The sequence below is a fragment of the Mauremys mutica genome, chromosome 15, assembly GCF_020497125.1.
Source record: "Mauremys mutica isolate MM-2020 ecotype Southern chromosome 15, ASM2049712v1, whole genome shotgun sequence".
Classification (NCBI taxonomy): Eukaryota; Metazoa; Chordata; order Testudines; family Geoemydidae; genus Mauremys; species Mauremys mutica.
Window position 1 is genome coordinate 5,780,025 of NC_059086.1, and position 22,902 is coordinate 5,802,926.

General features: G+C 57.5%; 1 protein-coding gene across 2 annotated transcripts; it reads left to right on the plus strand.

The window, feature by feature from the left end:
• Positions 1-697: 697 nt before the first annotated feature.
• On the plus strand, positions 698-21,943 carry MEIOSIN (meiosis initiator). 2 transcript variants are annotated; one of them, XM_044989006.1, is made up of 14 exons: positions 698-790; positions 2,164-2,246; positions 5,371-5,461; positions 6,576-6,669; positions 8,895-9,047; positions 11,443-11,658; positions 12,081-12,192; positions 12,940-13,040; positions 13,773-13,925; positions 16,549-16,625; positions 17,635-17,754; positions 18,127-18,362; positions 19,680-19,769; positions 21,196-21,943. In XM_044989006.1, exons 2-14 carry the CDS (start codon positions 2,164-2,166, stop codon positions 21,392-21,394), a joined length of 1,725 nt encoding a protein of 574 aa, XP_044844941.1. In that variant the 5' UTR covers positions 698-790; the 3' UTR covers positions 21,395-21,943. The 2 variants fall into 2 exon arrangements, with proteins under 2 accessions (XP_044844941.1, XP_044844942.1); XM_044989007.1 differs by lacking the exon at positions 698-790 and adding an exon at positions 1,641-1,881.
• The last annotated feature ends 959 nt before the right edge of the window (positions 21,944-22,902 follow it).

Consider the following 22,902-nt stretch of genomic DNA (forward strand, 5'->3'; position numbering starts at 1 on the left):
ATGCCAGCCTGGCCCCACTGCAGGGCCAGCTGCCTGATGGCAGGGAGCTTCCAGCTTCTCCCCACAGCCCCACATTCCAATGAATGAGTTCTGTGTCATCGTCCCCCCAGCCCAGCAATTAATTACATCCCCCCAAAGTCCCACATAAATTCTCCTCCCACCCTGCACAGCTGCTTTTCCTGCAGCTCATGGGGTTATTCAACCCGCACCCTAGGCCTGGCGTTGCAAGGAAGGAAAGGGGAGCAGAACTGCCCTGAGCAGCTGGACTCTTCCAAAACCCCTCTTGGCTCCTTGGGGGGGGGGGGAAGAGAAGAACTATGCCTGCCTCATGCAACCTCCAGCTCCCTCTTCTGCCCCCCAGCCCAACCCCCTGTCCTGCCCCCCAGACTCTGTTCCAACTCCCTCTCCTGCCCCCCAGCCCCATCTCTCCTGTTCTGAGCCTCTGCCCCAGCCCCATCTCCTGTCACCCAGTCCTCACCCCAGCCCCGTCCTCTGCCCCCCAGGCTCTGCCCCATCCCCCTCTCCTGCCCCCCAGGCTCTGCCCCCCTCTCCTGCCACCCAGGTCTCACCCAAACCCCCTCTTCTGCCCCCCAGGTTCTGTCCCAACCCCCAGCCCCAGCCTTTAACTAACCCACGCCCCGCCCCCTCTGCACTAGCCCCGCCCCCTCTGTCCGCGCGGGCCCCGCCCCCTCCGCGCTTCCCGCTCGCCCCTCCCCCGCCTTGGAACCCGGGCCCGGCTCGTCCTCGCGCCTCGCCCCGCTCCCGGGAGCTCGCGGCCTGCCCGGGAAAGGTGCGGGGGGGGGGAGCCTACGATCCGCCTCGGGGTCCCCCTCCCCCATCGCCCCCTTCCCCCGTCACCCCCAGGCAGCCCCCTCCTCGCCCTGCCCCAGAGCCCCCCCTCAGAGAGCCCCCCCTTCCGCCATCGCCTCGGGGTCCCCCTCCCCCGTCACCCCCCCACTGCCCCCTCCTCGCCCTGCCCCAGAGCCCCCCCCTCAGAGAGCCCCCCCTTCCGCCATCGCCTCGGGGTCCCCCTCCCCCGTCACCCCCCTCTGCCCCCTCCCCTCCCCCCCACGTCAGCCCCAGGCAGCCCCCTCCTCGCCCTGCCCCAGAGCCCCCCCCTTCCGCCTTTGCCTCGGGGTCCCCCTCCTCCGTCACCCCCCCACTGCCCCCTCCCCCCCACGTCAGCCCCAGGCAGCCCCCTCCTCGCCCTGCCCCAGAGCCCCCCCCTCAGAGAGCCCCCCCTTCTGCCTTTGCCTCGGGGTCCCCCTCCTCCGTCACGCCCACCCTGCCCCCTCCCCTCGCACGCGGGTCAGCCCCTTGCAGCCCCGTCCTCGCCCTGCCCCAGAGCCCCCCCCTCAGAGAGCCCCCCCTTCCGCCTTTGCCTCGGGGTCCCCCTCCCCCGTCACCCCCAAGAGGCTTTGCCTGGCCACCTGCCTACAGCTTCCCCCCCATCAGCCCACCAGGGAGCCCCCCTTCTCCATGGCCCCTGGCACCCCCCCAGGGGTCTCCCATCACCCCCCAGGCTGCCTCCTCCCCCATCACTCCCAGGGCCCCCCCCTCCATTGCCTTTGGCTCCCCCATTCCTGGGAGCCCCCCATAACCCCTCAGGGAGCCCCCCCATAGCCTCTTGACTGCCCCCAGCCCCCTCCTGGCGTCCCCTCGTGTGGCCCAGGCTGGGCCCCCTTACCACTCCCCTGAGATCTTCCCCCCCATTTGCCTCTCAGAGCTCCCCCCATCGCAGGGGATTGGGCCTGTCTCTCTTCCCCGTCCTCAGCGCTGGGTCTAGTAACAGCTGCCTCCCTCCTCCATGTTGGTGTCAGCGTTACCGCCCCCCTCCCTATTGCATGGGGGGCAATATTTGCCTCTCCCCGAAAGGAGCAGGTGATATTTGCCGCCCTCCTTTGTGTTCCTGAGCCTGGCAGGATGGTCTTGCTCATATCTTCCCCACCCCTGCACTCGGCTCAGTTCTCTTCCCCTCTCCTGTGTATCTGCCCCCGATTCTCGCAGCTGATGACGTACCCCCCTTTACTGCACCCCCGCCTCATCCCACCCTCTGTCCAGTGGGGTGGGGGGATGACGCGTGGGCTCCCCGTTTCCCCATCTCGTTCCTGGTCCGGGAGCGTTTGGAGTTCCCCTTCTTTTTCCCTTTGTTCTCCATTGCAGATGTGGGGTCAGGTCGGGCGTGCTGGCCCTTGGGAGCCGTGTCCCGAGCGCAGCGGCTGCCAGCTGGGAACCATCAGAGACGGGTGAGGACGTGGGGCAGGGCAGTTAGGGCTTAATCCTTCCATGCCAGAGACCAGATTTCCCCTGGCTTTGTCCCCTGCCCCCATTCAAAACCTCTTCTTGACACGCCAAGTCACTTATGCCGGTGCAAAGCAGTCCCAGAATAGAGCGTTTTATACCCGCTTTGTCCTTGGCAACTGGGAGCGAAGTTCAGGGGGGGGTTCTTCACTTCCTGTCCTAAAGTGCTGTGTTACTGTGCTGTGTGGCGTTAAAATAGCTTTCGCACTCCTCACGGGATACGTGCAGTGTGATTTCTCTGAGCAGCTCTATCATTCCTAGAGACAAAGCGTTGTTAGGATGGAGTCAAGATTGTCAATATGTATCATCAGTGGATCAGTGTGCCGGGGGGAGGGGGCTAACCTAAAAAAAAAGGCCCCTGCTTTCCGTCAGCTGACTCGAGTACAGTGATGGGCATTATAGCATCCCTTCACCTTCCATGCCCTTCATGGCCCATCCCCACCTGACCTAACGTCTCTTCTTTGCTATCGAGTTGTTAACTCCCTCCTCCAACGGGCCCATGGCGCCAGCCTCCGTCACCCACTAGGGAAACTTTCCAACAAGCATCTTTGTGCTTCCTCCTTTGCTGCCCTTCACACTTGGGTGGAGCTCCCTGTAAACATCTGCAAAGCCGCCTCCTTCAAAACCCGCCTCAAAACACTCCTCTCTGTGATTCCTATCTGAAAGTGCTGCTGGTGAGCCGAGACCACTGCCCGTTGTGCTGACCGGCATTGTCTTGTTTCCTTATACTTCCCGTCCGTCTGTCTCCATCTGTTGACCCTTGGCTTGGGGCAGGGACTGTCTTTTTCTGTGTTTGTACCGCTCCAGCATGCAGTGGTACTACAAATAATTAATAATAATATATTCATAGTTGCACTGAGTGCACTTTCAGTTGCTTTCAAAAAAGCTGCTTCAACCACTGTTGCACCCTGTGTGGATGCTCTATATTCAGTTATAACCAGGCTTATACCAATTTCTCTTACCTTGGTAAGGAATCAAACTAAATCCAATGTAGAGTGTCCACACAGGGTTTTGAACTGATTTAACAAAAATCTATTAAAACTTGCGCCTTTGGTTAAGCAGGTGGAACTTTGAATATAGACAAAGCAATGCAGATTTAGTCGCGGAAATAGGTTTTTACTACAGATGGCCCTGCAGACCCAACCCAGCCGTGTTGTCACAGCAAAAAGAAGTGTGTTCTTCCATCAAGTTAGCTGTCTAACTTGAACAAAGAATGCAGCCCGTACTTACAAGATGTGGGGCTCTATCCTGGGAAGTGTTTGGGGACCCCAAAAGTCACAGGGAAGCAGTGACTTTGAAAAAGTTTTGGGCGTTGTGATGGATAATCAGCTGCACATGAGCTCTCAGGGCGATGCTGTGGCCAAAAGGGCTAATACGATCCTGGGGTGTATAAACAGGGGACTCTCGAGTAGGAGCAAAGAGATTATTTTTACCTCTATATTTGGCACCAGCTGCTGGAATATTATGTCCAGTGCTGGTGCCCACAGTTCAAGAAGGATGTGGATAAATTGGAGAGGGGTCATGCTGCAAGAATGAAGAAAAGCTGAACTCTTTGAGTCTATCGCTATAAGGCAGGTTTCCGGCCTGTTTAGCTTAACAAAGAGAAGGTGAAGGGATGATTTGATTAGAGACTATAAATACCTACGTGGTGAACAAATATTTAATAATGGGCTCTTCAATCTAGCAGACAAAGGTCTATCCTGGGAGTTGAAGCTAGACACAGCTATGGCTGGGAGTTGAAGCTAGACACATTCATCCTGGAAATAAGGTTTAAATTTTTAACAGAACAATTAATCATGTGAACAATTTACCAAGGGCTGTGGTAGATTCTCCATAACTGGCAATTGGATGTTGGTTTTTTTGGCAAGATCTGCTCTAGGAATTATTTTGGAGACGTTCTTTGGCCTGTGTTATGTAGTGGGTCACAGTGGTCCCTTCTGGCCTTGGAATCTAGGAATCTCTTTATAAACTCCTAGTGGAGATTCACAGATTCAAGGATTCCCAAGGCTTAGAAGGGACCATTGTGATCAACTACTCCTACCTCATGTAGTTTTTACCTGGGGGTAGCTAGTTGAAGTCAACTTCAGGTGGGGGATATAGGGTTTATCTCAACTAGCCACATCAAGGTAAAGATTCCCTGTGCCTTGTCTCCACTAGGAGTTTACAAAGATAGTGGACTCCATGAAGAAACTCACCTCTTTTCACAGTTAAGGCATAGCCCAGGAGAGAGCTAGATGGATACAATTCTTTCTTGTGCGTCCTCACCAGAACTCGCGTGTTCCAGCGAGAGGGCCAGTCCATGGGGCCTCATCTCCACACAAAAGTGCTGCTTGAACTGTGCTGGACTAGCTAAATCGGGACTCTCCTAGCGTGAATACAGTGATTTCGGTATAGCTGTGTTTCTACCGGTAGAGCTGATTCCTGTGAGGGAAGGGGAATAAGCTGTATGGGTGTACGGGACTCTTTCCGGCAGTAGGTCTCAGAGCGCTTTACAAAGGAGGCCAGTCTCATTATCCCCATTGTACAGGAGAGGAAACTGAGGCATAGGGAAGTGACGGGACTGGCGCAAGTTCACATAGCAGGTCAGTGGCCAAGCCAGGACTAGAACCCGGGACTTCTGAGTGCCAGTCCAGTGCTTGTTCGACTGCCTGTGCGACCTCTATTGACGGCTACCCACTTTGTGTGAAGCCTGAAAGGAGCAAGTGCTCAGCAGTCAGGAAATGCCACGGTCAAAGTTGCCTGCATAAGCTTATATCTGCCCCGTCTGGATGCATGATGGAGTTGTATGATAGTACCCGGAACCAGTTCCACAAAAATATGTAGGGGCCTAACTCTATATACCTTTGAGGATCTGGGCTGGGGCAACTGTTACTACAGAGTGTGAAAATGTGCTGGTGTGAGCAGGCCGTTCGTCTGCACTTTCTACATCCCAGAGCTACGTCTGTGCCACTCGTCTATGTAGCTGAGCGACCTTTGCAGTTCGTCAGAGGGGAGGGAGCATTACCAGAAAGGGCTTTTTTGCCAGTGGACTTGGAAGCGATTGTTTGACCTTCTTTTATCCCTGAACAGAAAGAGACGTGGTAACTACACCAACACGCTCCGAGAGCTGGCTCAGATGCTGCCTGTTCCTCTGCACACCAGCTACAAAAAGCTTACCAAGGTACTGCCGGCCGGAGTGAGCTGCTGCCCCGACGGCTGCTTCCCCACGTATAACGTTCCAGAGGGAAGCAAGGGAGCATGTTAAAGAAATAAGGTGACACAGGGAACGCATAGGTGAGGCGGGATGGAAGACTGAGATCTTCAGTCTATTGGAGGAAGAGAGGCTATGAGCCTTGCTGCTGTTAAACCTCTAGGCTTCTTGAAGGGAACAAACAGCTGGGCGATCTTCTGCGATCTTATTCCAGAATAATGACTCTGTTTCAGAAGCACGCTAATTATTCCGGAATACAATGTCCACGGCGGGAGCTATTCTGGAATTGCTATTCCCGTGAATTTCCCCTGCAGACGAGCCTTTAGACTCTGGGTCCTATTTGCAGGCTGCCAACCCCATCCCAGAATAAACCAAGGAGAAGAATTTCCTCACTGAAGTCGTCCTTGTGGGGTTTTTAAAAAGCAAACGTTTTGTGGATGGGTCTGTTGGATTTGCAGCCTTGGAGGCTGACGTTCTGTATCCTCCCAACAGATGCGGCACAGAAATGTGCAGGGAATGCTTTGCCTCACAGTCACGCTTTGCTCACCTGCCTCAGTTCTGTTCTGGGGGGGGGGACCCACCATTAAGGCCGAAACGGGAGCTTGATAATAGTCCTTGGTTTCTCTGCTGAGCCTTCCAGCTCGTACCAACCCTTGGTGATGTGGATACTTACCCTCATTGAACTGGGCAGAAGAGCAACTTAATCCACACAACAGCCGTCCCGTGGCAGCTTGTTTGGGTCACCAGTGAATTGAGTTGAGTGGGAACTGAGCAGTCTAGAGGCAAACGGCTCCACGTCCCATCCCGTGAGCCAACCAGCCCCCCTCATGGTCTTGTTTTGCAGATGGGTGTGTCTTATGCAGGTGCGCATGCACACTAGAAGGTGTAATTCATTATTACCAAGTAAGCATCGGAGAAGGTTCCCAGCCATTCTCCGGCAGTGGAGGGCCAGGGACATTAGTGGCTGTGGGTTTTGTTGGTAGAATTCATGTCTTGCCACAGAATTGTGCCACAGGTGCTGCATCTACCAACACTCCTTGCGAGTACAAAACCTTTCCCTGAGCGTGTGTTCCCTTTGAAACAGAAGGAAATCCTGTTGCGCGTCCTCCGCTACATTGAGCATCTGCAGGCGAGCATCAGCACCGCCAGGACCCTGCTCCGGTGTGGGGAGAAAGAAGGTAAGGGATCGTGGGCAGTGAAGGGAGACGGGGAGGAGAAAGGGATGTGAGCTGCTGCGTGGAGGGAAGCCAAGGGACGGTGTAGGGACACGGGTCGCAGCAGGGATGTGGGATAACCCAGAGAGGAGATCTGCCGTACGTGCATTGTTCAGCCAGAGGGGCAACCGGGGGCTTCCGAGTAGGAGATGCAATATTTTCTGTGAGTGTTTAACGCAAACCAATTGGAGCTCTGAGAAGCCCATTGAAAGGTGGTAAGAATTCCCCTGGACAGGGAGCCAGTCCTTCCAAATTCCTTGTGCCTGCAGTCGTTCTGGTCCCCTGTCCTTCTGGCTTCTGGGGCTCTCCGCTCAGTTCTGGAGCGTTTACGCAGGTGCTTCCTTTAGGGCTGCGTGAAGAGTTCAACAAACAACTCTCCCCCAACACACAGACACACACGTGCCTTGGCCATAGAGTGACGTGATTGGGAAAAGCCCCAGGAGGGTCCTATTCAGTCCAGTGTCCTGGAATCCAGTGCAGGATTGGGCCAGGCGATCTGTGTCCCAGCAATTCAGTCAGAGGCATTTTTATTTTCAGAGTCTTCTGATTTGGTTGCCGGGTTGCCTCTCCCACCCTTGCTTCCGCCAGGCTGTGCAAGCAGAGCTGCTCCGGCCCTGTGGGTATCTCGCTCTAGCCAAGGGGCTGGTCGTTCTGCTTACTGAGTGCTGTGGGATGATGCGCGTACCTGCGGGGAGCAGTGGGTTCCGCGGGGGCACGTGTCTCCAGTCACGCTGGCTGTTAAATCGTTCCCTGTGGGTTTGGCCCTCCAAATGTATTATTATTTGTATGATCGTAGCCCGTAGGCTCCACAGAGAACAGGGCCTCATTGCAGTCGGTGCTGTAGAAGCACAGAATAAAACCAGCCCCGGCCCCAAATAGCTGACACTTTCATTCTGTATTTTAATTTCCTGGAAACCAGAGCCTGCAGAACCAGCCGAGGCTCCTGCTCAAGCCCCCACCCCCACCCCTCTTGACCTTAACCTGGGGGGCAGCGGGGGTCTCTGTGACCCTTTCAGTCCTTGGCCTTTTGTGGCGATGCTGCCCGTGGGAGCCAGCTGCCCCAGAAGGGATCGGTTCTGTCTCCCAGACCCGCTCTCCATGGGCACTGTGCCTGTGACAGGCTCCTTTGACTCTGGTTTCATTGGAAGGTGTTTTTCCCAGCTCAGAGAGACGTATGCGCTAGCACCGCTCCAGCTAGCATGCCGAAAAAAGCAGTGTGGCTGCGGCATCGTGGGTGCTGGGATGGGCTGGCCACTCCAAGTACAGCCCCGTCCGCTCTCTCTCAAGGTCTGTACTCGGGTGGCAACCTGTGCCGTGCCGTCACAGCCATACGGCTGCTTTTAGTGCAGTAGCTCAGTGGTTCTCACCCAGGGGCACACGTACCCCTGGGGGCACGCAGAGGTCTTCCAGGTGGTATATCAACTTATCTAGCTATTTGCCTCGTTTTACAACAGGCTACATAAAAAGCGCTAGCAAAGCCAGTACCAACTACAATTTTATACAGACGATGACTTGTTTGTATTGCTCTATATACTGTACACCAGCCGTTCTCAAGCTTTAGCAACCTAAGGACACCCATTTTCATTGGAAAGGTTTTCGCGGACTCCCAAGGCCCCCCCTGCTCAGCCCCAGGCCCCGCCCCCACTCCATCCCTTCCCTCAAGGTCCCCACCCCACCTCTTCCCGCCCCCGCTCCACCTCTTCCCCACCTCTTCTGCCCCCCTCCCCTGAGCGTGCCCCATCCCCGCTCCTCTGCCTCCCCCTCCCTCCCAGCGCCTCCTGCAGAACAGCTGTTCCCTGGCATGCAGGAGGCGCTGGAAGGGAGGGGGAGGAGTTGATCCCAGTTTGAGAAACACTGAAAAGTAAATACAGTGTCGGCAATTGTTCAGTAACAGTGTGGCTGGGACACTTGTATTCTGATGTCTGATTTCGTAAGCAAGTTGTTTTTAAGTGAGATGAAACTTGGGGATATGCCAGACAAATCAGACTCCTGAAAGCGGGACAGGAGGCTGGAAAGGTTGAGAGCCACTGCATTAGCTTGAGCAGGGCTAACGTACATCTACACAAGCTGAGTGATCGTCGGAAGCTGCGTTTTTTCTCTCTCCCTTTTCGCCCCGGGCTCCTGGTGAGCTGAAGTGGTTGCTGGATTGGGGGAGTTCTGACCTGCTCTGCTCTCCCCTCATCCTGCAGAATTTGGAGCGGGCGCATCCAGATGTGCGGAGGTGTCCGCCTGTCAGCGAGGGTGCGGAGACGGCACTCCGCCCATCACCCCGCGAAGGAGGAGAGCCAAGCTCCTGAACGTTGGCAAGAAACCCCGCAAAGGAAAGCGATCCCACAGATCAGGTTGGGACAGAAGCGGTAGCAGCCATTCCCCCTAGCCTCGCTCTGCAGAGCAATCTCTCCTTCCCCCTCTTTCCTGTGGGACAGGCCCATCTCTGCTGCACTGGGACAGCCAAGGGAAAGAAGGGGATATTTCTTAGGAGGAGCAGCTCTTCCCCAGTGGCTGGATCCCCCGTCTTTGCTTTGCTTTGGCCAACCCTGGCTTTTGACTTCATTTTGAACATCCTGAGCCCTTGCCTTTGGCAGGGCAGAGCACCGGACCCGCAGCTGGAAAGTCACTCGCCATTTCCCCCTAGGAAGGCCCTACAGCACTCGGGTACATCCGCACTGCAGCTGGGAAGGCGTCATTCGCAGCCTGGGTAGATGCACACAATACGCTGCTATTCAGTATTTTCATTATGGACTTGGGTAACGGAGAGGGGAGGATGCTTGTAACATTTGCGGATGACACCAAGCTGGCAGGGGAGGGGGGGGTCGCAAGCACTTTGGGGAACAGGATCAGAATTCAAAACGACCTTGACAAATTAGAGAATCGGTCGGAATGCGACAAGATGAGATTCAATAAAAACCAGTGCAAAGTGCTGCACTTAGGAAGCGCACAGCTACCACACGGGGACGAACTGGCTAGGTGGTCGTACTGTGGGAAAGGATCCGGGGTCATAATGACTCACCAGTGGAATCTGAGTCAGTGATGTGGTCTGGCGGCTAACCAGGCTGATCCATTAACAGGAGGTAACTGTCCTGCTCCGCCAGGCACTGTGAGGCCTCAGCTGGAGCACTGGGTCCAGTTCTGGGGGCCGCAGGGTAGGAAAGATGTGGACAGATTGGAGAGAGTCCAGAGGAGAGATACTAAAACGATCCAAGGTTTAGAAAACCTGACCTAGGAGAAAAGGTTAAAAAACACTGGGCATGTTTAGTCTTGAGAAAAGAAGCCTGAGTGGGGCCCTGAGAACAGTTGTAAAATTCATTAAGGGCTGGTATAAAGAGGATGGGGATCGATTGTTCTCCGTGTCCACTGAAGGTTGGACAAGAAGCAATGGGCTTAATCTGCAGCGAGGGAGATTTAGGGGAGAGATGAGGAGAAACTTTCCAGCTCTCAGGGGAGTTCAGTTCTGGAACAGGCTCCCCAGGGAGGCTGTGGGATCCCCATCCAGAGAGGATTTTAAGAAGAGGCTGGACAAACCCCTGTCAGGACTGATCTAGGTTTGCTTGGTCTGGCCTCAGGGCTGGGCTCGAAGAGCTCTCAGCTGGCCATTTCTCTGATTCCATGACACACGTGCTAGCTCTGCTCAAGCCGGTGTGCTCCCCTAGGATCTTGGACCAGGTGGTCCTCAGGCAGCTAGCCCATGCCTGTGCCCCGGTAGCCAGATGGCTGTTTTTTAGCACGCTGGCTCGAGCAGAGCATGCACATGTACGTCTGCGTGAGGTGGGAAGAACACCCCCCAGCTGCATTGTAGACACAGACTCGGTGTCATAGATCTGAGGTTACCTCCAGAGCATCAGCCGGTGAGCATGGCTAGCCAGGGCTGCTACTACAGTTATGCAAAACTCTCCCTCTCATCCTGCCCCATCCTTCCCCCCGTCCCGTGCATGTGTCACCCCCATAAGGGTCAAGATCCCAGCTCACCTCCTGGGTTTCTTGCCGTGGAATGGTGTACCTGGGTTCTTGGCCCAGCAAAGGGCTGATGTAGGGAAATAATTAGTGTGGCTTAGAGTAGGGGGAGGGCTGGGAGGCCGGACTCCGGGGTTCTCTCCCCAGCTCTGGGAGGAGAGTGGGGTCTAGTGGTTAGAGCAGGGGGCTGGGAGCCAGGACCCTGCCACCCCCCAAGCTCTAGGAGGGGAGTGGGGTCTAGTGGTTAGAGCAAGGGGGCTGGGACCAGGGCTCTGGGGTTCTCTCCCAGCTCTGGGAGGAGAGTGGGGTCTAGTGGTTAGAGCCGGGGGGGCTGGGACCAGGGCTCTGGGGTTCTCCCCGAAGCTCTGGGAGGGGAGTGGGGTCTAGTGGTTAGAGCAGGGTAGTGGAAGGCAGGACCCTTGAGTTCTGGTCCAAGTTCTGCCACTAACTTGCTCTGTGACTGTGGGCATGTCCCTTAATCTCTCTCTGTCAGTTTTTCCAGCTGGCCTGTTAGCGTTTCCCTTGCTCCCGGTAATCTGTGACGCTTGCTGAGCTGATGTCTGGGAAGCCTGGGGCGGCGTTACCGTGGCGCTCTTGGGGAAGGGAGGTGCTCACAAGCTGAGCTTGGAGCTGACGGGTGTCCAGGGCAGGTGAAATGTCCCTCATGCCGGAGTTGTACCGTGTGGCGATGCAGCTCGGGGCTCATCTGGCCCCGTGTCCTAGGCGAGTGGCCGGGAAAGCAGAGACATGGCCCCGTCTAGATTACTGTGCCCTTTGCCTTCACAGAGTGGCGGGGGGTGAACAAGGAGACGCGTCGGAGCCTGAGCCTGGTGGAATCGCCCTGGCAGCCTGGGCAGCGCACGGAGGCAGATCTGCACACGGCAGGCGAAGGGGCCGTGCTTTCTCCTGGCACGAAGCAGCTTCCATTCCAGTTCAGCCGAAGGGACCGGGCACTGGGGGCTCGCCAGCTCACAGAAGGCGGCGTTCCTGGCTGTGCAGCCGGTGCGGTCCCTCTCCGTCCTTTGCCGGGCGCCTCCTGCGGGAGTGGGTATGAGATGGGAGCTGATGGGAGCTCGCCCATTGCTCGGGTCAAGGGAGCGTCTCACCCCTGCCACGTTCAACATGCACGGGGCTCTGGGGAGCGTCAGCCCTCACCGTGCACAGGGGTCCGTGGCAATACAGGGTGCAGGTGAAATCCAGGCCCTTGTTAGCAGAGATGATGCACCAGATCCCCAGTTGGTGTGAGTTGATGTTTCCCCACTGCCCATTTCCACCCATGGAGCATCTGGCCCCATTCCTATAAAAAGCCATGGCCGTAGCGTCCATCACCAGGGCTGGATCCGTTGTAATCTTGAGTCTCCACTGCTGCATCTGGTGGAGCATCTGGTGGAGCAGGAACAAAGTGTGCATGTGTGTTTGCGTAGGGTGTGACCGAGATGGGAGCCAGGAGGAGGATGACGTCTGCTCTACCTGCGAGGCTCAGCTGAGTTACCGGGAGCAGCATCGGTATGACGGGCCGGACCTTGCTCTGCTGGGGTAAGAGCTGGTGGGGGAGCTTGACCATGGAAACTTGTGGCTCTGGTGACTTCAGTGCGGCTTTGCCAATTTGCACCTGGAGCCGCTATCCAGCCAGCGTGCAGCATTTTCAAACCCAGACTCCGGATTACTGCTGGGGGTGCCCTCCACAGCTGGCACCCGCTCCCCACAGTGCCCCCTGCTGCGGGAGGCTGGGACTGGAGTAGCTGGGAGCTCCGCCCCCAGCCAGTGGTCTTCCCCTGCTCCCCACAGTGCCCCCTGCTGGGAGAGACTTAAACTGGAATAGCCTTATGCTGCCCCACTTCCTACAGCATCCCCAGCATGCTTGGCAAAGGAGAAGGCTCCCGCGGCCGTACCTGGCAGAAGGCGAGGCTGGGTCTCACGTACAGTTGGGTTCTCTGCCGCCTGCCTGCTGGCTCGGATATAGCCTGCCGACAGCCAGAAGGAGACTCCTGCACCCAGCCGGCACTTCTCAAAGAGGATCAGCCATAGTGCCCAGAGCAGATCTCCCTAGTTCCGACCCTCCCTGGGCGGGAGGCTGCAGCTGAAAATCTCCAGGAAGCGGGGGTACGCCCTACCCCACTGCACAGCAGTGCCCTAGGACACTAGGAGTTGCTCTTAAAGCAGCACGTGTTTGGTTCAGCCCCTTGCGGCCAGCAGCACAGAGCTGCGAGCAGTTCTGTCGGGGGCTCTGGGAGAGGGGAGACAGAGCTGCAATCCAAGGCCGTCTCTAAACTGCTCTTCCAGGCAGGAGCTGGTGCAGTATTATTCCTGCGGGGAGGAAGAGGAGGATGGGCTGGATGTTGGTCCTTGGCTCTCAACCCAGTCCCCTGTGTGTAGTTCCCATGGTAAGTACTGCCGAAGTCTACGGCCATAGCGTGCAGAGAGGGCAAAGGCCCCTTAGGCTGCAACAGATTGCTGCTCTTCATGTAGCTAAGTAGCACCCGCCAAGACAGTTGTGTTGGGCGCCAAGCATCTGTGTGTCCAGGCTCTGGGAGACAGCCCTCGTCAGCACTTTCAGACCTGAACGGCCCCCCCGTCTAACAGCACAGTGTGTTCATTTACAGACAGCTGGGAGAAGGGATGTGGACATATCCGTTGCGTGCGTCGTTTTTAAACTTGTTTGTTTTTATATCAAATACAAACACACAAGGGAACACAATGAATGGAAACACATGCACAAGATGGAAGTAACACATAACAAAATTCCACGTTCGTTATTTGCAAAACCTGGGGGAAAAAACAAACCAAAAAACCCTGAACCTGCAGAGGTCATGCGGGGCATCAGGTATTAAAGGGGCTAAATAAGTGAGAACATAACCTCTGATTATCGGGGCGGGGCAGGGGGGGCAGAGATTTTAGGTCCCAGATGACAAGTGGTAGAGGAAGTTAACAAGCATCCTTTAAATAATAAATCCAGCAGCATCTTAGTGGTCCAAGTTAGTCTATTTCCTGGAAGTCTCCAGCTGTGCTGCTGTGGCGCAGCCCAAGTTCTCCTGGCAGATTGTGGGGAATGGGGACAGAGGGTAGCGGAAACGTAGCCAGTGAGATTTCTGTGTAAATTATGTTTTGGTTTGCAGGGAGCTTGCTCCTGTGCTCTCCCGGGAGCGGAGGCCAAATCGGGGCTTGCTGGGCCAGTAAGGATCTGGGCTTGAGCCCCTCACTGTTCTCCTCTCCTGGACGGCTGCTTCCCGGGCACGTTCTGCAGGGGGGAACGGAGGAGCTGTCCCAAGGTAAAGGGGTGTCCGCATCCCTCCTTGCGGCCGGAGGGGTCTGAGGGGCTTGCCAGGATCGGTTGCGGTGCCGTGGTGATTCCCAGCGGGCGAGCGACGAACCATGGCATGGAAGAGAAGTGGGGAGCGAGTGAGAGCTATGCAGCATGCCTTAGAAAGGACAGCTGTCATTGCGGCGTGTGGGGGCGTCGTTGGGATGCCAAGTGGGGAGCGCGTGGGGGACTGGATTCCCCCACTGCCAGTCACGCTCTCCCTGAGAAGTGCAAAAAGCGAGATCAGGGTCCTCTTGTGTCAGATGCCGTACGCAGTCCTTCCAGCTGCCACAGGCTTCAGCAGAGGCTCGGCTGCAGGGTTTGGCCCGGTACGATTTCAGCCGAAGGAGCTGGTTGGCCACGTGTACGTGGCGAGTTGCAGTGTCGCAAGCTAGGGTGTGAATCTGCAGTGCACCCGCTTACTGCGCAGTTATGCCCGGAGTGGACAGTGCTACAGTGCAAGGGAAGTCCCAGACTGAGCTGTCCAGTGGGAACACGCCCCTGGAGCAGTGGTTCTCAAACTGTGGGGCAGGCCTCCGAAGGGAGGCATGGGAATGTGTCAAGGGAGACGAGGGGGAAGAGCTCTGGCTGTCGGCCCTGGGTGGCTGGGGCTTGTGCAGAAGGGCCGTGCACACTGCGGAGGTGGGGATAAAGGTGACGGCTGGAGCCCTGCCGCCCAGGCTCTCTCCTTTCCCTCCACCAAATCCCTCACCTGCAGCCCCAGGGTGGCAGCAGCGGAACAGAAGTAAGGGTGGCAATGGGGCGCTAAGTCTGCTGTGGAAAGTGATATTGACAAATATCACTTTTCACATTGCCACCCTTACTTCTGTGCTGCTGCTGGCGTGGTGCTGCCTTCAGTGCTTAGTACCTGGCCAGCAGCCGCTGCTCTCCCCTCTGCCTTCAGAGCTGGGCGCCCAGCCAGCAGCCGCTGCTCTCCGCTCTGCCTTCAGAGCTGGGCGCCCAGCCAGCAGCCGCTGCTCTCCGCTCTGCCTTCAGAGCTGGGCACTCATCCAGCAGCCGCTGCTCTCTGCTCTGCCTTCAGAGCTGGGAGCTTGTCCAGCAGCCACTGCTCTCCCCTCTGCCTTCAGAGCTGGGCGCCCAGCCAGCAGCCGCTGCTCTCCGCTCTGCCTTGAGAGCTGGGTGCCCAGCCAGCAGCCGCTGCTCTCTGCTCTGCCTTCAGAGCTGGGTGCTTGTCCAGCAGCCACTGCTCTCTCCTCTGCCTTCAGAGCTGGGCGCCCAGCCAGCAGCCGCTGCTCTCCGCTCTGCCTTGAGAGCTGGGTGCCCAGCCAGCAGCCGCTGCTCTCCGCTCTGCCTTCAGAGCTGGGCGCCTGGCCAGCAGCCGCTGCTCTCTGCTCTGCCTTCAGAGCTGGGAGCTTGGCCAGCAGCCACTGCTCTCTGCTCTGCCTTCAGAGCTGGGCGCCCAGCCAGCAGCCGCTGCTCTCCGCTCTGCCTTCAGAGCTGGGAGCTTGGCCAGCAGCCACTGCTCTCCCCTCTGCCTTCGGACCTGGGTGACGGCATATGTAGTTGTGTGGGGGTGGGGGACGTGTAAACGACTATCGATACAAAGAACGGGGGCCTGAACTGGTAAGTTTGAGAGCCACTGCTCTAGAGAGATGCTGCTGCCTTATCCCCTGAGCCCCGGGAACGCTGCACCGAGCACCCAGGCTGTTCTGTGCAGCGGGCTCTGCTGCTGGAGCTGGGGTGGTTTTATCGGAGACTGACTGAAATTCTTCTCCATGAACTTAACTGGCCTTTTGTTGTCTCTCAAGCCGGGCATCCCTGCAGAGCTGGGCAGCACCCGAGATGCTGGAAGTCAGGTCCCAAACTCCAGACTGATCAGCTAGTTGGTTCGGATTTTGGCTCCTGGCTCCTTCCTTGCTTTGGTTCTCGTTGTTCCCTGGGCTGGGTCAGAAAGAGAGATTCAGCCCCAATGGCAGGTCGTGGCAGCTTCCAACCCGAATGTCTGATCCTCTCTGCGGTGGGTCGTGTGGGATCCTGGAGACGGTGGCAAGGGGAGAAGGACCCTTCTTATCATCCAGTCTGACCTGGGCCGGAGATTTCCCTCTCCCCCCCCCCCATCATTGTCCCATCCTCCACCAAGATTTGAACCCTGGCCCTCACACACCCTAGGCTAATGAGCTACAGAGGGTCTATCTGCAGTGCAGTTATGGGACGGGCTGCAGCCCCTGCAGACATCCCTGCGCTAGCTTTGCTCTGGCTGGCTCGGACGGCGATAGCCAGGAAGCCCACGGCAGCACAGGCTAGTCACTCAAGTACATACCCAGCCTCCCGGGCACGGCTTCACGGCTGCCTTTATTGGCACCTGCGAGTTCAGAGCTAGCCCTGGGGACGTCTGTACGTGCTGTGTTCCCACCTCCACTTGCTGTGTAGACAGACCCTTAGCGACCGACTGGTGTGCGTGCTGAGAGGGGCATGTGGCAAGAGGAAATCATTGACTCCATTGCTACCCTGCAGCGTGGCCTTTGGCGGGGGGGGGCTCCCCTCTTTTCCCGGTCCTTGCCAGGGGAAGGCCATGAGAGGTCTGCTCTGATGTTACTTGTTTTGAAGGGGTGTGTCTTGTTCTCCGGCAGGTTTGTTTGAGGATGTATGTCTGAGCCCAGACTCGGCTGGTTCCTCTGACAGCCTGGCTGGGTCCCTGCTGAGAAAGGTAGGCAGGGGGGAGCCCCTTCCTGAGTCCCCTGTCGGTCCCTCTCCCTCTCCTTGTTAGCAGGCAGAACCCGCCTCCCGGCTGCATATTGTCATACAGCCTCCTCTGGTGCTACAAAGTCAGGCTCGGATGTGGATGATAATAATAACGGCCCTTCGCATCAGTAGCTCTCAAAGTGCTGCACAAAGGAGGGCCGGAGCCATTATCCCTGTGTTCCAGATGGGGAAACCGAGGCACAGAGCGGGGAAATGACTTGCCCCAGGTCACCCAGCAGGGCCGGAAATAGAGCCCAGCTCTCCCGAGCCCCTGTCCACTGCTCTGTCCACTAGGTTGCTCTTGCGGGCTGGATGTGGGCGGCCTTTGTGACGGGCGCTATTCCCATCACCACCATCGCTGCTGGCGTTAATCAGGCCTCCGTGGGGGCAGCCGTAGCGAGAGAGGCCCAGGGTCAGATGAGTCGTGTGAGTCCCCTCCATGGGGTGGGCTGATGGAGGTGATTGCGGGGAGCTTTGCCCTGCCGCTGGGGTCTGGAGCCGCGAGGGTCTCATCCCCCTTTGTTATTTGCACTGGGGGCCCGTAGTGCTGGGCACTCTCCGTACCCATACTAAAACCAGACTTGCTGCCCCAAGGGGGTTGCAATCCAGCCCTGTGAGCGGAGGCTGCAGGGAAGCATTAGAGAAGGCCTTGCCCGTAGAATGGGATGCGTCCGGGGCGGGGCGGGTGAAACCTGCTGCATTCCTCGCTGAAGATTGAACAGCCCAGGCCTGGGAGGATTAGACAGGCCAGTCAAGGCTTATGGACGCAGGCCGAGCTTTTCCCACGCGCCTGTGGACAGCCCGGGCGTTGTAATGGGAATCAGGCTCCCAGATGCCTTCTGAACATTTCAGCCTTAACTTTTCATTTGCCGGGTTCTTCTCCCCAACACCCCCCCCCGCCCCCCTGTCCTTCACACCGCGACCCACGTCAGACGCTTCCGGACACTCCGCTGAACTCCCGCAATCTCTTCCAGTCCGCCTTCTCGCTGGACCATTGCTACCTCTCCTACAGCGAGGCGAGTAAAACCGACTCCAGCCCCAGCTCGGGAGTGACGGAGTTCATGGGGGTGTGGAGCGGGCAGCTCCTCCAGGAGGTGAGAAGATGGGGTAGGGGTGGGGGGGAAGGAAGCCGGGGCCATGGCGCTGTCCTGTAGACTGTGAAAGCGGGGAGAAGATGGGTTTTGGGGGGTAGGGGTTGAAGTCTTGCAATCTTAGGGTAACAATGGGAAAGGACATAGTGGTTGTATAAGGACTGGATGAGATACCGAGCCTCTGAGCTGGGTGGAAGCGGAGCCCGCTGGGGTGTTCTCTCCCTTCCACTCCAAGGCTGAGGCTTCCAAAGTGGCTTAGGAGATTTCGGCACGCATCCCCCAGTGGGCCTCATGTCCCTTCCTTTCCCCAGCGTCCCAATCTCAGGGGCCTGCCTGGGTGTTTGCCCCCCACACATCCCTCTCTCCGCCCGCCAGGGTTCCAGCCCCGGACCGGCTCGCTCTGTGTCCTCCAGCGACGAGAACAGCGACAGCACCTGGATCCCTTACAAGCGGACGAAGCCGCCGCCTGCTGCCGGCCGGAAGAGGAAGAAGGGGGAAGGCGGGCGGCAGCCGGAGGCCTCCAGCAAGTCCCGGTCCCCCTTGCAGCTGAAGAAGAAATGTGTCAATGGTTTCATCATGTTCTGCCGGCTGAACCGCAAGCAGTACATCCGGTAAGCAGGAGGGGGCGCTGTGTCACGGGCTGGAGAGAGGCGCTTGACCCAGCTGGCCGTGTGTCCAGGCGCTACAAAGCGCTCGAGCCTCAGCATTAATTTTAAGCGTGTGCTCTAGGTTTCATTGGCTTCAATAGGACTCAGGGAAGGTAAGCTACGGATTCTTATGGCTACTTATTACTTCTATTACGGTCACACCTAGGGGCCCCCAGTCATGGACCAGAACCCCATTATGCCCGGCGCTGTGCATTGTTTATTGCTATTAGGTGTGTTACCGTAGCACCTCGGCACCCGAGTGACAGACCAGGCCCTTGTGCCAGGTGCTGTACAAGCACAGAACACAAAGACAGTCCCTGCCCCAAAGAGCTGACACTCCAAGTATCAGACCGGAGACACCTGATGGAGACAGACAGACCACAGAGTATTAGTGCGATGCAGCAGCTAACGCAGTCCTTGGCTATAGAAGCAGGGGAATATAGAAACGAGCGGCGGGCAGTTACCTCTGTATACAGCAGGGCGACCGTTACAGGGATGCTGGGGCCAGTTCTGGCGTTCCCACTTCCAACAGGATGCTGGCGGATTGGGGAGGGTTGAGCAAAGAGCTGCGGGAATGACCCACGGTTTGAGAAACCTGCCTCAGGGCGAGAGGAGCTCAATCGGTTTCATTTACCCCATTGACCTTGATCCCGGTCTGTCAGCCCCTCTGTGGGGAGGAGATGGCTACGAGCCAGGGGCTCCTCAACCCAGTGGACAAAGGCAGAGCGAGATCTGACAGATAGGAGCTGAAGTGAGAGAAATTCAGAATTAACCGCCGGAACAACCGGCCCAGGGTCGGGGGAGGTTCACACTCGGAGTCTTTACATCAGGTGGGACATTGTTCTAAAAGATCTGCTCTAACCTGAGCCAACTCAGAGCGCAAATCGCTGGGTGGGGTCTCTGGAGACCAGATGGTCAGAACGGTCCCTTCAGGCCTTACCGTCTATGACGGAAGCTGCACGCCAATGCCCTTTCAGCCACTCCTTTCCCCTTGGCACAATCCCAGGCTGGATTTTTTACTGCCCATGTGGCGGGACTGACCTGCCAGAGCTCGGCACGCAGCCGTGGTCCATAGCAACCAGCTGGAGAGAGCAGGTGTTTGGGTTTCACTCCCCTGGATGTTTGTTAAATTCTGTGTCCATGGAGAAGGCAAGGTGGGTGGAATGTGTATACAGCTGCTGGGCATTGCCTCGGCAACCGGCTCTGGTAGGCCAGGCAGACGTGTGCTGCTTCACGCCTGTTCTGGGAGAACTCTGAGTTCCTGGTGCTCTCTCCCCTCAGTGCCTGCCCGGGGATGGCGTCCACCGCAGCCACCAGGGAGCTGGCACAGCTGTGGCGCACCATGACGAAGCAGGAAAGGAGGCCGTACTGGTAAGGCCGGCATTCGGAGAACCCCATCAGAGCCGTGGGAGTCAGTCTGGTGTGGGGGGAGATCTTCCGGGGAAGGTGCCAATTTCCACCACGTGCTGTTCCGGCTCAATGTTGCAGCTGCTTTTTTTATTACACCAGCATCTATAGGCCTCAACCGAGATCAGGGCCCTTCGGGCCGGGCGCTGCCCAGACACACAGTGACCAAGATCAGGGCCCCGTCGCGCCGGGCGCTGCCCAGACACACAGCGACTGAGATCAGGGCCCCTTGCGCCGGGTGCTGCCCAGACACACAGCGACTGAGATCGGGGCCCCGTCGTGCTAGGCGCTGCCCAGACACACAGTGACCGAGATCAGGGCCCCTCGCACCATGTGCTGCCCAGGCACACACTGACCAAGACTGGGGTCCCGTCACGCAGGGCGCTTCGCAGAGTTAGACATCCCCTGCCCTGAAGAGTTTGCAGCCTGAACAGACAGCAATGGGAGGGGAGACAGCGTCTCAGGGAGGGGCAGTGACTTGCCTCCAGTCACCCAGCAAGCCAATGGCAGAGCCAAGCTTAGAACCCAGGTTACCCGAGTCCCAGTCCAGGGACCTTCCTGTGGACCCCATTGTCCCTAAAGTCTGCCTTAGTCCTGCCACACGGGTCACCTCAGGGGCTCCCAGGGGAGCAGATTTTGCCACATGGACAGTTGTCCACTAGAAGCTGAGATCCCCCTAACTCATTACACATAGGAGCCAATAGAGTGAGATCCAGCCTGGTGGGTTCACACCAGGGACCTAGAAGTGAAAAGCTTCCGATTCCATCCCCAGTCCCCAAGGAGACGTTGATGAGCAGAGAGCCTAAAATGGTTAGAAGGGAGCAGGATTGGATTCCGTAGCACCAACTGAGCCTTAGTGGGACGTAGATAAGTACTATAATCCCCTCCCAACTGGTGGGGACTCCCAGCCCCCCGCTCTAGCCAGACCCCGCTCCCCTCCTAGAGCTGGCGATAGAACCCAGGAGTCCTGTCTCCCAGCATTAAACCCCACTCCCTTCCCAGAGCTGGGAATAGAACCCAGGAGTCCTGACTCCCAACCTCCCCCATGTCACCCACCCCATAGGTGGGATTAGAACCCAGGAGTCCTGTCTCCCAGTATTAAACCCCACTCCCTTCCCAGAGCTGGGAATAGAACCCAGGAGTCCTGGCCCCCAACCACAACTGCCCTTTATTACCCAGTGAATTACACCTGCTGCCTGTCCGAGGCGCGTGGCTGTCCCATCCTGCACTAGCCAGGGCTATATGGGAAGAGTTTATCAACCTCTGGGCTCAAGGCAATTGATCAGCCCGGGCGGTCATTTGCCAGCTGCCCATGGGACGGACGGTGACGAGCCCACAGAGGGAACGGACGCAGAGGGCCGTCCGGTTGGATTTCACCTCTTTCTTCCAGCGTCAAGGCCCGGAGGTTCAGCAGGCTGAACAACCGCATTGTGAAGCAGGACTTCTCCAGCGGGGGAGAGGAGGAGGAGGAGATGGAGGCTCCTAAGCCGTTTCATCTGCTGCTGGCCGAGAAATCCCTCGGCTCCCAGGACCTGGGCCCGCCAGCCCCGCCCCGCTCGCTCCAACACCCAGCCCTGGAGTCAGTGTGACGGACGGCAACACAGGGCCCCTCCCACCCGGCGTGCTGGGGCCCCCATCCCCTGATGGGGCATCTCTCCCTTCCTTCGGAGACGCCTGCTGCTCCATCAAAACAAACAAGGGTGCTTGGGAACGGGCACGGGCTACAGCGTGCGTGTTGCCAGTGGGAGACCAGGCTTCGGGGTTTGTAGACTGGCCTCTTGTTTAGCTCCAGCAAGGAGAAATTGTGGGTGGGTGTGGAGGGGCGGCTCATGTTTTTAATTAAAATCCTATTTATTCTGATAGTTTTCCGCCATAACTAGACCCCACTGTGCCGATCAGAGAGCGCTGACCCCGGGCTGGCCGTAGATCCGGTCAGTTCCAAACTGCCCTGTCCAACCAGCTGAGGGAGGGTTGCTTGGGCATGAGGGTAGCCGTGGTTAAGTGGAGGATTGGATTCCCCCCAAAATAAAACCTCCTCCACCGATTCAGGCCAGACTTGTATTGGATTCTGTTCGTTGCTGGAATAGTTTGACAGCTGTTGTATTTATTTATTTATTGGTTTTAGAATAAAGCTCATTTGTGGGTTTTCTGGCTCCAGTCCGAGTTCACAGACCCCCCCCGCCCCGGGGCAGCCCCCTTCGCCTCTCCCAGTTTATTCAAAGCAGGAAGAGCAGCAGGGGTTGTGGTTGGGCTGCTCAGGGGTAGTTCTCTGCCTCCTGAAGATGAGCTATCAGAAGGGGATATTTTAGATAAGGGTTTCCCAAAGTGTGGGGCGCACGCCCCTCTGGGGACACGTGATGGACTGGTTGGAGGGTGCACTCACACTGCTTAGTTGTCTTCCAGAATCTCCCATGAGTCTCTAGCTCTTATGGCTGTGAAGGAAACCTGGAAAACCCTCTCCAGGAACCCTGCTTCGGATTCCTGCCTCCTTTGGCTCTGGCTTCTGGCTCTGGGTCTGGGTCTGAGCCTTGGGTCCATTTCCCAGCTCCTGCTGTGACCGCTAGGCCTGACCGCCCCATGCCCCAGTTCCTGATGCCTGACTCCCATCGAAATCAGTCCCTTGAGCCCCGGGGCCTCGGCCGCTAGAACGGGGCTAACGCTCCCGCCTGCAGGAGCTGCAGTGACCAGGAGGGCTCCAGCCCTCGCTCGCACCTCAGCGCTCCCTAGCAGCACCGACTGGATCACGGCTACAGCCTGGGTCTGCCTTGGCCGGCTCCCATCCGAGCACCGAGCAGCTAATGCCATGGCGGCTGCCTCGTCGGTGCTGCCGGTGCCCCAGCTACCCTGGCTCTGGTGCTCCCTGTCCTCGGCGCCCAGTGAGTGATGCTGTCATGCCAGTCCCACGGGTGATTTCCAGGAGGATGTTTCTCACCTCTGCCTGTTGCAGGCGAACTGCAGGGGGAATTTCCTACTCCCTACTCTGCTCCCTGATCCTGGGGGGCAGAGCTCAGGCCTTTAACTACCAGCCCTGCCCCGAGGGACGGGCGCCTGCGGCTGCTTCATTGGCCAAAGCCTCATTTGTTTCCCCAGCTGGAGG